The following is an 11,941-nucleotide window of genomic DNA, read 5'->3' as shown; positions in this document are numbered from 1 at the left end:
AAAACAGTTTTATTGACTCGAAGTTCGTAACGCCTTCATACCAAGACCAGGAATTCAGAAGCACGTTTAGTACAGAATCATCTTCGCACCTAGGCTTTTTCTCCTTCTCTGCTGATGCGGGCCGTGAAGCAGGAGGAGACGGGTCCCGACTGTTCGCACCACGTGAAGTGTTCATTTTCCCGCCCTTTTTGTCACTGACTGTCTTTGCTCTGTCCGTCTTAGTTATTTGTGACACTTTCTTTGAATTTGCCTTCGTTGTAGGCGGCGGAGGTACTGGTTCTGCAGGGATTTCTTGGGAAATTTCTTCTTCCTCCTCAAAGATTTCGGTCTTAAGAAGCTGTCCGCTGAATGCTACGCTACAGAATGAAGTCTTAGCTTTCCAGGAGAAAACAAGAAAATCACAAAATTAAACGTCAAACCAGGTGTAAAGGTATTCCGTTGTAGTAAATCTCAACGCAGCAGGGTCGACGTTTGGGAGGTCGACGAGGACACAGTGTTTCAAGAAGACAACCGTAACTACGATTAGCGCGCTCATGTGCATAGATATTTACATAGAACAGCTAGTTGGCAAGCAGCATATGTGATATCGCGTGCACGTGCAGCAGAGTTTTCGTATGTGTGCAAGTTAGTATAACTGCGTTACCGTAGATGGTACATGAATTTTTTTGCCGTTTTTTCCCCAAAGAGCTGTTTGGTAACCACTTTCGAACACACTGAGCAACGTGCAAAGTCGGTCACAGAAATTTCCTGCAAAAACTAAACTGTGTCTGGTAGATGACCATGTTTTAGGTTGGCCGGCAAAAGTCAACTTTAAGTTGCTAGCGAACCAGAACTGTCATTTTTGATCACAACTCCACAGACTTAGACATGCACAACAAAACGCAACTGATAAAGAACCTAGCGCTTACCTTTCTTACAATCTGGTTTGTATATTCTCAGATGTAGATACCTTAAAGGACAGAAAAGTGAAACATTATAGCTGAGTGACACAATGAAAATCATAACCTACAGATTCTCACCACATATATATAAACAATATCCTCTAGAGAATAGACGCGGATATTTCCGAGATACGAACAGTTTACCGAAAGTGAATCTTGAGGAAAAATGTGAACTTCAAGGGAACGGATAATGTCCAAGGACAAATATACGAGCATATTTTCGCGCAAACTAGAGGCTTTTGTGATTATGATTCTTTAAATATTTTGCAACGTACGTGGAAAAATGTTAAATAACAGCTTACTTTTAATGGTGTGGGATGTTTTCATTTGAGTGTTCTCTGGTGCGGCTTTATGAAAATACTTCTGTAACAACCATAAAACGTTCTCTCACCTTGAATTAAATTTTCAACGGAGACTCCTCGTGGTGGACAGTAAGGTTTGAAAACTGGGTAATGTCTCTCAGGTTATAACCTCAAATTTTCCCCAGTTTTAGCTGGGGAGTATTCGGCCATGTAATGCATTTATACCAACCGCGCGCGAGCATACAATTATTTGATGAATCATAAAAATGGATATTCGCCAATGTTAACTAGAGAATGCTGGGTTACGCAACAAAATATCTCAAAGAACGTCGACGATAGAAGTATTCAAGCGTTTCACATCAAAATAAACTTACTTATCGAACTCAGGTTCATGTGTCCAACATCCTTTGTCCACCTTAACCACAGCAGGAACTGACACGGGGGCTTTTGCTTGCTCTTCCTGGATATCTTCGTCCTCGTCTTCATCCTCCTCATCTGATTGGAAAAATCTTACACCAGCATGCTAAAAACAATTAAAACAGATTGTTAGGCATTCTGTTGTACACATTCTTGAAATAGCTTATGTGATCTTTGAAACAAGATAACTAAACTTTAAAGGCGATATACCAGGGTTCTTGCGTAGCAAAACACTTTTAGCCTAAATTTTCCGTGTTCTTTACGTGTCATTGGTGTTAAACTCGCTATTCATTGTCTCTCATCTCTCGTTTTCATCGTATTTCCCTTTCTCTTACAATAAGAGATGGATCAGAGTTTGGTGTACGTAAAAAGAAAAATGTATGACAGATTTGAGATGTAGTGACTAACCATCCTGAGTCATTATACCACTGTCTGCAGCGATATAACTTCATTTATTAAAGAACGTTTCTGCCTTTTTTTAATTTCCCATGTGGTAACTGCGCAGTAGGACATTCGAAACATGAAGGTCTTACTATTTATACAAAGTTTGGCCGTTAGTTGACAAAACCGCGCCCTACACAATCTTCAATTTGGCTGAACCTTTCATCTGAACATTTTTTTTTTGTTAAAAAAGCGTCAAGAGGGCCGAAAGCTAACAGTGGAAGGAGATTTATTTCATGAAATCAACCCTCTTATAGAGAAAGCCTGTGACCCATTGATTCCGTAAAACCGTGGTTTGGTTTAGACATAAGTGGCCCGAAAAGTCTTAACTTACTTTATATTTTTGCAAGGCAGAATTAACGAAGGGCGGAAGACTTTGCAAATTCCATAAAACAGCACAATATCAGTGGATTGCAACTACCGCGGAACAAACCTTAAATGATCGGGTGTCTGCAAACGTAGTCTTTGGTTTAGATTTCGAGGGTGCGTCAGCAAACTTCACCGCGGACTGCTTTCCTTCCTCTTCCTCGGAATCCTCATCGTCAGATGCTCCAAAGAACTTAATACGCGGCCGAACTTTCTTGGACTCTGCAGAATAACGCTTTGAGTTTGTCTCTGAGTTTATGCATTACGTGAAAAATGTACGCCATTGCACTTTAAGCGCAAATATCCCAGCATCCCCCAGAATGCTTGTTGTTCTCTGAACATTTATTTCCGGTTAGAGAAAGTTTGTTGATAGGTCATATCGCCGCCATGAGGCATAGACGCTAGCAAAGAGCTTCAATCGTTTACCCATTCACCACAAACAGTGACTAGAATTGAATTTCTCTTTACAGTATCACAGCTAATTCAAACATCTAGGTAACGAGAAAAAAGAAAATGATCGCCAAAGCAAGTAGGTCTTGATTATAACACAAGTAATGCCCACAAAACTTACCAATCTTGGTTTCCACTGATGCTGGTTTCCTGAAACAGGAAAAAGAAAATAAATATCCTGATGCAAAGTTTATCATTTCCCTCTTAGTGTGGACGCAAAGGTTCACTTACGGATTAGCAGTAGATGTGTCAGGGGTGATGGCGATTCTTGTAGGACTTGTGCGGTTCACTCGCCTCTCAGGGCTCGGACTTGTAGGTGAAATGGTTTTTAGTTCCGGATCGCTGAGGTTCTCGTCGTCTGAAATGACATCATTGTCTCTACCCAAAGCTGTATGAGCCTACGACAAGAAACGAGAGTTGATTAGAAAATCTCCGTCGAGCTAATAAACATTTTCGTGTTCACTAACTCACAAATTTTTTTTGGTTACAACAGGATAACAGCCTCTGAACTGAATGTTTTTCTATTCTCATCACAAGTTTACTTTGTTATAAGTGCGTGATAGAGCAATATTCGAAGGTGTCAAAATAAATTCGGGATTGCTTTGGTTTTGCTTCTCTCTGAGATTGGTCAGAAATTCGCGCCAGTTTCTCAACTTATCATAACCATCACAATTTCCTCAGATGTGATTGGTGCATTAGCTGTTATATTTTTCACTAATCAATCTGAACAGTTGAAATCGGACAGTTCAATGCAATCGGACAGTGGGCTGTGATCGGACACTTGTAATCAGACAGTTGAAGCGACCAACCATACTTGGTCCTTTCAGCCAAATTCACCAATCACAGAATTGATCACAATGAAACACCCACTTATCCTGAAAAAACAGTGGAATTTTCAAAGTTGAGGAATTTTTTACCTAGGCAATGTCTCTATCGCAGACATTTGTCCTCAACGTATTTGTTGTTTTCAGAAATTGTAAAGGTTATGATAAATTGGTATCAGACCTTTGTGTCGTCCAAAAGCTCGTGATTGACAAATCGGACTCCCGCTTCACGGTCGTTCGAGTTTGTTACTCACTCGTATGATTACAAACCGAATTGGACTCCACTCGGTCTTAATACTAATAATTTTAATCAGATGCCAAACTAAAACCAATCACGACTTGGTCGCCTGCGTTTTCTCGCGCTTTAAGCATTTTGGTTGGTTGTTTACTTAATCTTCCTATCTCCTGATTGGCTGTTGAGATAACTTTGGTTTTGTTTACGACACTCAATCGAGAAGCGCTCTATGAGAACAGATTATATAAATATAATAATATTCAAATAATTTGATCTCCTCGTGTTTTCCGCATCTAAACTGGCGTTAGAGCAGGGTTCTATAAAAGAAAAAGCAATTATATAAAAATCACCGGTTTATCACTGCCTGTTCCTTCCAAAGACTCTCTCATAATTCTCTTAGCAGCAGTGTCTTTGTTCATGCTTCTCCTTCTTATAGATTCCAACTCACGCTCGTTCTTCTTTTTTTCGCGTTCTGTTTAAACAAATAAATGCACAAGTGCTGTTCGATAACTTTAATACTTATGTCAGGGCAGCTGATTCAGGACTTACAAAACTGTTATCAATTGGAACTACGGTAAAAACCCGCGGTTCTACTGCACAATAAAATAAAAATGAAACTTTAATTATACCTACACCTGGACATGTACCACGTACTGTACAATCATTTGATATTGAGCTGTATGTGTTTGGTATACAATGGCTAATATTGCTCGTATGCTAGGTAGCATCAAATGTTCGATATTAAAAATATTTCTTCTCGTCATTGCACTGAGGATAGATGTTCCAAATAAACGGTTGGTCAATGCATGATTAATACCCTTTTGACCCCTAAGAGCGACTAGCATCTAATTCCACCTCATGATGTCATCCCTGAATCACACTTTTAGGTCATGAGAATTAAGGAAATGATCACCGACTAAAGAAGCTCTTAATTGTTAACTGTTAAACAAATTCTCCTTGTCAGCACCTTAGGAAATGTGTAGTAAAAAATATGGAGAAAATGCATGCTGATATCAGGGCGTAGACGGCACGTAATAGCTTGTTATCCGAGTTTTACGATTCTATTTATAAGCACTGATGAGTCATGGAGCGTGGATTTATAAACAGTGTCCTACCAGTTTCTTCATCTGTACTTATACCACCTGCATAAACCTCCCTGCAAAAAGCAAACAGACGTTCATTAACTGTAACTAGGATCAAAAGCCATATCAATACCAGCTGCTTTCTCCGCCTTCACCCTTTGTTTTTACCCACTCTCACAATTGTACGTTAGATCTCAGTACAATGTTTAAACTGATAAATGTCCATGTATGTGTACCTACTAAAAAATGAAACTCCTAGTGGAGACTTTCATTTGGTTCACTTACATGCTAGTTTAAAAATCAATAACAACTAAGCATGCAAAACTCTGTCTCCTAATCAACAATATAACAATTCGTCTCACCCTGTCTTCACTTTTTCTTTGAAGGACTCAATGAGAAACTTCCAGCGATACCCATGCGCCTTTGAGGTCTAAATGAAAGGAAAATCGAATACATGCACTTGTTCAGAGGATGTATACTAATATCGAAAGTGAGCAAAGGTCATGTCAGAATTCTCCGTTTCATACTAAAATAAAGCGTGACAGCACGTTTTTTTGTGGCATCTTGATTTACTATTGGGGAAAAGTTGCTGACATAGACACACCCCCAGAGTTAAGTAGTATTTTTCTGAGCCCCGTACGTGCAAGGAAAAATTGTGAGGTTTACAGGTGTAGGTGTTTAACTGTTCATTAGAACCTGCTCTGATTAGTAATGGTGAAAGTACTTACCATCATCTTAGAGAAAAGTTTCTCCCAGTTAAGCACCTTCCTCTCCTGAGCTAACCTTTCACTCTGCATCCACAAGAATTTAATAAAAATTGATTAAAGACAAGTATAAATAGTCATGTGTTATGTACTAGAGGTGCAACTTGAGTGCATTTTGCAATTCCTTTACAGATAAAGTAAATTTGTACCATAACACATTGCAAGTACTCTTTAAATCTAATCTGATGCAAGTCAAAAATAGAAAGATTCAAAATCATCTTCCCAAAAGTTAGTTATTTGAAGACTCCTAAATAGGAAGTGCATACTATTTAAGGTACCACTTATGTCTAACAAGATATTCTGAATTACTGTGAATATAAATTAAGGAATTCTATAGGAAAAATTTTTAAGAATACAATATTTCTAGCTGCAGAAAATTCAAATCCAAGACATTTTAGACAGTTTTCTAGGGCAGAACTTCCAAGTCTAATTTAATTTAATTTGCTTTAATCCTCTACTTGACACATCACTGTGGCTACAGGAAGCTTAATACTAACCTGAATTCCAACCAGGACTAGTTTTTGTAGGGCCACATTTAACTGCCTTTGCTTGCTGTAAATTCAAGCAAAGACATAACCAGTTAGACTTAAATCCCAATCTTAACCCTTTAAATTTAATTCTCACTTTATATGCATCCTTCTCTTGATAAACTAATGATTATTTCCTAAAACTGCATGGCTTAGTTTAAGCATCCTAACCTGCCATGCCAACCTGGTTGGTAAGGGAACACCACCAAGAATTAGTATTCCACATTTTGTATCATTGCAGCTGATATCCATGCCCACTAATCGTCCAGCCTCACAAAACGATTTCTGTCTCAAAATAACACCCCAAAGGAAATATTTCACTTTTATGTCCTAGTCTCTTGTTCCTTAAAAGCTTCGGCTTTCTCTCTAATATAATTAAAAGTGACTTTCCTGTTGCATTTCTTACATAAATGTTCTTGAAACACAAGGCATGATATTTCAGTTGACTACCACTATATCAATGTTCTGCATCACAGAGAGGATCTTCAAAGTTCTCAGTAAGAGTTTTATTCAGAGTGAATTAATAAATTCACATGGCACATGATTTGAGCAGCATTAACCCACACCAATTGACTGGGAACAAGTCTAACAGACTAAGATAACAGCTGTGACTGTTTTTAGTATCATGTTCAGCATGAAGTTAACCCTTTAACTCCCAAGATCTCATTAGTAATTCTCCTTACCATCTGCCAAATGATTCTCAACAAGTTAGTTTGGAGAATTTGCTATCCGATCATTTAGTAACACAATAATTGATATTTTTCTTTGTTTTCATCAGGGAGAAATTCTCTTTTGGTCACTTATGGGAGTTAAAGGGTTAAGAGACATTGCACAGCCTTACACAATTTAACTGCTCAACAAATGATTGTGTTTGTTATGATTAAAGTACTAACTTTTCATAATCCTCATGCAGTTTCTTTAATGCAGCACTCTTGGTTTCCCATGGTGTAGAGTATAACTTGACCATCCTCACCAACTCAGTGATTGGCACACTGAGATCTGATGAACTAATAAAATAATTTTGAGCATTAGCCTCAATTCCTCTCTTTCTTTCAAGTGTCAAAAATAAATTATCAACTTTGCTTTAACCTCTTCCATCCTAGCATCAGCATGTATATTCTCCATACTGTTCTTTGTACATTTCCTATGGTATTTACGGGAGAATTTATTTAAAAATCAAGAGCTTTTCAAGTTTGTTAAAACTTTTTTTTAAAATACTCATGAGCCTAATGTTCAATTCAGCATGATTCCTTTATGATATAAATTACATTGTAGTCACCCTCAGGGGTCAAAGGGTTTAAAAGTGACCTTTAATTGACCTTCATAAAACCAAAACAAAAGTTAAATAGTGTAAGAGGGGTGGTAAGTTTTGGGCTGGGTAAAGAAATAGAGAAAGATGTTTTCCAGTCTTTTCCATGGGACAAAGAAAAAATATTCTGAGTTCCCATGAGGAATCGACCTCAGACCTTTGCATTCTGCACTCTGATGCTCTACCATTGAGCCACAGAGACTCTGTGGTGAGTGATGCCCATTTAGAAGTTCATATGAAAGTTAAATGATCACAACAGCCAATCACAACAAAGTAAAAATGAGAATGGAACTAAAAACAAGCTACTGCCTGACACTGCATGTACTATGGGAAAATAAGAGTGACCATGATTGATGTATCTGGTTTAAGGTTTGTATCTGATTGGTTGAGAGAATCGCAAGAGTCTTCAAGAAAAATCAAAAACAATATCAATGTATTCAACAAAAAAAAGCCAAAAAAGGTGAAGTTGAACAAGAAAATAGATCCTTATCAATTTGCATAAAGTCATAAACTACCAGGTCAGTCAAATAAGTTGATCAAGCTCATAAAATGCTGTCTAATATGTTTGGCAAATTATCATAATTTAACATCTCTGGGAACAAGATTGTTAATTTTTCACTTTTCTGTAATCAAATTTCATATCATTATTATGTACAAGAAAACTGAATAAATAAAGAGTAACTTCCTTTAACCAGCTTGTATCAGTTCTATTTATAAGTTTAAAATACTGGTATTAAACTGTAAATTAGTTACATATACACTATACCTTCTGAACAATTTTCCAGTGACCAGCGCAACCTTTAAGAGTAAACTGGGTGGCAATGCATGCTGAAAATCAAACAAAATAAATCCTTGAGAACTTTTAAGAGTTCGCACTGTGTTAGTGCTATAGGTAAAAAATGAACTATGGGATATTTAGTAATTTAATGAACAGATAGACCACATTGCCTTGCTTCTGTTTACTGGTACAGTGTAGATCAAAAATTTTTAGTGTTGAGGTCAACTATATCCATCTGTCCTCCAATAGATCATGCATGTACGTAAGAACCAACGACAACATGTGTATAAAAAACCTATTAAACAAAGCAGAGGTGGCTAGTGGTATATCCTCTTTTAGCTACTAACTTTTTAGGTAAATAGCTGTTCTTTAATTTGTATTAATAATAAGTTAAAACGGTAAAATAATGTACAGTGTGCATGTAGCACAAAAAGATGAAATTTTCACTCATTCATTCCTTCAGCAATCATAATGTTTTTGGGCACAAATGCAGTTTGAGTTGCTCAGAGGGGGAATTAACGAAGGATATTTGGAGTTTGAGTAGCCACAATCAGAGTGTGCACTTTCAATGCTTTTCACTGTGTAAGTATGTGCAATTCAGTTTATTATTGCATAATATCTAATGGATGTCTAGTCTTTTATCCTCATTACCTTTAAAAGCTCATCTTTTATTGCAAGTAACTGATAAAGAGAAACAAGAAAAGAGCATCATCAGAAGTCAACCAAAACATAGATCATGGCTGAATTATCAATTCAACATGACTTGTATTTATAATTTTACTGACTAAACATAAGTTCTAAATAAGTTCAACTTTTTCAAAGTTACCAATTGGCAACCTAAAATCATAAAATGGTTGCCAGAATTAAAATTTTCAAGTTGACTTTTTGAAAAAAAAAAAAAAAAAAAAAAAAGGTTGGAAAAGAACATAAATTTGTGCAATATCATATGTTCTATACAAACATTATCCCAAATCCACTTAAGACCATAAACAACACTGCTATTCCTGATGACATGTATCCATATTTACAAAATTTTTATTTAAAATTACTGACCTCTGAAAGGGAAGTCTGAAATAATGCCAGGCAGTTTTGCACTCCTTCACAAAGAGCCTTGAATTTCTGTTGTTCTTCATGTGGTGTTGATGTTCTCTGTTAGATACATGTAAGAAAATTCAGTGTTAATATCTTAAGCTTTTAAATATACTGTACATGTAAATGAGCCTTGTAGATCTCAACAACAATTTGAACTGATCCTGATTTCCTTAACAAAAAAAATAAATTGTTGTGATATTTTACTAATCCCTTAACTCCTAATTACTGAAACAAGGAACAACCTCAAATGACCTAAAATGAACTAAAATGAACTAAAATGAACTAAAATGAACTAAAATGAACTAAAATGGACTAAAATGAACTAAAATGAACTAGCCATGATCTAATCCGTGATCAGATCACAGATCGAATCACAGATTGGATCATGGCTCTGATCACGAACCAGATCACAGATTAAGATCTTGATAAATTGAAATTACAGAAATTTTGCCTGGGAAGTGAGAGGTACATATCATTTCATCAGTCAGTTAAGAATAATGTGACACACAGTTGCTTTTTAAGATCCTTGAACTTCTTCCATTGCCGGCGTGTGAGGCACATTCGGGAAGCTATAATTCACAAACTGATCGACCTAAGTGCTCCACATTGCAAGGTCAAAGTCTTAGGCACTATTTGAGATGCCCAACTTCCTACAGATCCCTACAATATTTAACCAACAAAAAGTTATTCTCAATTAAGCACCTCCTATAAATTCAGACATATGTTTATTAAACCAAATGTCAATATACATTGAAGACACTTAAGATTACACCAAATTTTAAAACCCTCACCTCACTTTCCACCATATCTAAATTAGAATCTGCTCTTTGAATTGAAGACTCTGCAAATTCAGGAACTGGTTCCAGAGATGTGCTTGACTTCTTCAGTATACCTGTATCAAAAGTTTGCTATAAAGTGATCAATTGTCCCTAAAATAAAAGTAAGTATAAGTATAAAGCAAAAAACTGAATAGTGCTTTTTGCATGTGCTGATTGGCTAGCAAGCATTATTCACCTACAAGCAGCCAATGAGACAAAATTACATGCCAATGTACAACCATTTCTTGGTATATTGAAATAAACAGAAGTTTTTGGTATCTATGTGATATATACTAAAACAATAATTCACCAATATTTGCTTTCCTGGTAAAGTAATTCAGTATTATCAACTCATTTGATAATACGAAATTACCCTGTTATACTCTCCCATCGACGCAGCACCATTCACTTTAGCAAACAATTTTTAATTATATATCCAGATTAATCTTTATCTTTAAACCTTCACCCGGTTTTCTTTTTGGAGGGAGCATCACATTAATTTTTAAAGCCACTTGAATGTACCACTTCAATAATCTCATACTCTTCCAGTTTTGGAAAAGGTTCAAACGAAAAAATTCTTGACTCTAATGATGACTTCCGCACAAGTTGTCGAAACGTTAGCCTCGTTCACCAAATTAAAACCAGTCATTTGCAGTATTAATTCTCAATTTGAAGATCCTTCGTACGCTATCGAAAAAGAACAATGCTTTTGCTTGATTTATTGCAGTAGATTTTTAAACTTTATACAGCTACAATGAAAATATAAAGACTCCCATACTCGTTTCACAAGAAAACACTTTCTTCTAAGACTAAAAATTTTAATAACGAACTAGTGTTAACGTTTCCTTAGCAGCTGCTGTTGATCCCCCTAATTCTTTTAAATTTGAGGCGGTTGCATAACAAGGGCAGAGTGCATGAGTATAAGCTCGTTAAGATGACACGAAAAGCACAATATGAGGTCGTACAGACGCAACATATCAGAATCACCGGGTATATAATAAAAATGATAAATCATTTATCGGAATGAAGATAGGAAAATTGGCCTCTACCATAAAACAGTAATGAAGAAGGTTCCCACCTGCTCGTTTCGGGAGAGTTTCTTGTTTCGCTGCCGCTGCTGGAGGTTTAGACTTTTCCACCATGTCGAGGAAATGAGATTCAACGGGAACAATTTCCCTTTTTTTAAGAGTTTCTGTTACATGCAAGGGTAATCAACACTCCTCATCAAAACAACCAAAATATGCAAGAGTCGTCTGCCATCATTTGATTGTGAGGTAGCTGTTGTCATGGTAGCAGATCTTGCTTATTCAAGTTGCAGCCGCTGACATTAGTGTAGGTCTGCAAAGCGTGAAAATTTCTGGGCGAGAAATTGACGACGTCAATTTTAAGCAAGAGCTTATCAAAACTACAGCAAGGATGTGAAAGAAGAGACACGAATGGTATGCATTCTCATACGAACGATTTTTTTTCTCTTCCTTTATCCTCTCGTGACTTCACTTAAGCTCTCTAATATGATTAAGGATGAACTGCCTTTTTATTCGAGTTTATCATTTTCAAGACACACCAAAAAAAAAAAAAGAAGATTTAAGGAAGAG

The 11,941-nt window shown here is 36.6% G+C and overlaps 1 protein-coding gene across 2 annotated transcripts in view; it reads right to left on the bottom strand.

Moving 5' to 3' along the window:
- LOC113672320 (uncharacterized) overlaps nucleotides 1-11,941 on the bottom strand; it is a 25,694-nt gene extending 13,753 nt beyond the window's left edge. The window contains exons 1-17 of one of the 2 annotated variants that reach the window (XM_089182652.1): nucleotides 11,425-11,941; nucleotides 10,320-10,420; nucleotides 9,490-9,585; nucleotides 9,088-9,117; nucleotides 8,425-8,486; nucleotides 7,243-7,356; nucleotides 6,320-6,374; nucleotides 5,787-5,849; nucleotides 5,421-5,488; nucleotides 5,092-5,132; nucleotides 4,327-4,448; nucleotides 3,149-3,315; nucleotides 3,039-3,067; nucleotides 2,535-2,689; nucleotides 1,618-1,766; nucleotides 909-949; nucleotides 90-375 (exon numbers count right to left, since the gene is read on the bottom strand). In XM_089182652.1, the coding sequence (XP_089038778.1) occupies nucleotides 90-375; nucleotides 909-949; nucleotides 1,618-1,766; nucleotides 2,535-2,689; nucleotides 3,039-3,067; nucleotides 3,149-3,315; nucleotides 4,327-4,448; nucleotides 5,092-5,132; nucleotides 5,421-5,488; nucleotides 5,787-5,849; nucleotides 6,320-6,374; nucleotides 7,243-7,356; nucleotides 8,425-8,486; nucleotides 9,088-9,117; nucleotides 9,490-9,585; nucleotides 10,320-10,420; nucleotides 11,425-11,488 (1,643 nt within the window). In that variant the 5' untranslated portion in view covers nucleotides 11,489-11,941. Of the gene's footprint in view, nucleotides 1-89; nucleotides 376-908; nucleotides 950-1,617; nucleotides 1,767-2,534; nucleotides 2,690-3,038; nucleotides 3,068-3,148; nucleotides 3,316-4,326; nucleotides 4,449-5,091; nucleotides 5,133-5,420; nucleotides 5,489-5,786; nucleotides 5,850-6,319; nucleotides 6,375-7,242; nucleotides 7,357-7,438; nucleotides 8,487-9,087; nucleotides 9,118-9,489; nucleotides 9,586-10,319; nucleotides 10,421-11,424 lie in introns of both variants that reach the window. The other variant, XM_089182653.1, reaches the window with a different exon arrangement.

The sequence above is a fragment of the Pocillopora damicornis genome, chromosome 9, assembly GCF_964200805.1.
Source record: "Pocillopora damicornis chromosome 9, jaPocDami1.2, whole genome shotgun sequence".
In the NCBI taxonomy this organism is placed as follows: domain Eukaryota; kingdom Metazoa; phylum Cnidaria; class Anthozoa; order Scleractinia; family Pocilloporidae; genus Pocillopora; species Pocillopora damicornis.
The sequence above is the reverse complement of the archived record's forward strand: the minus strand, read 5'-3'. Positions and strand labels throughout refer to the sequence as shown.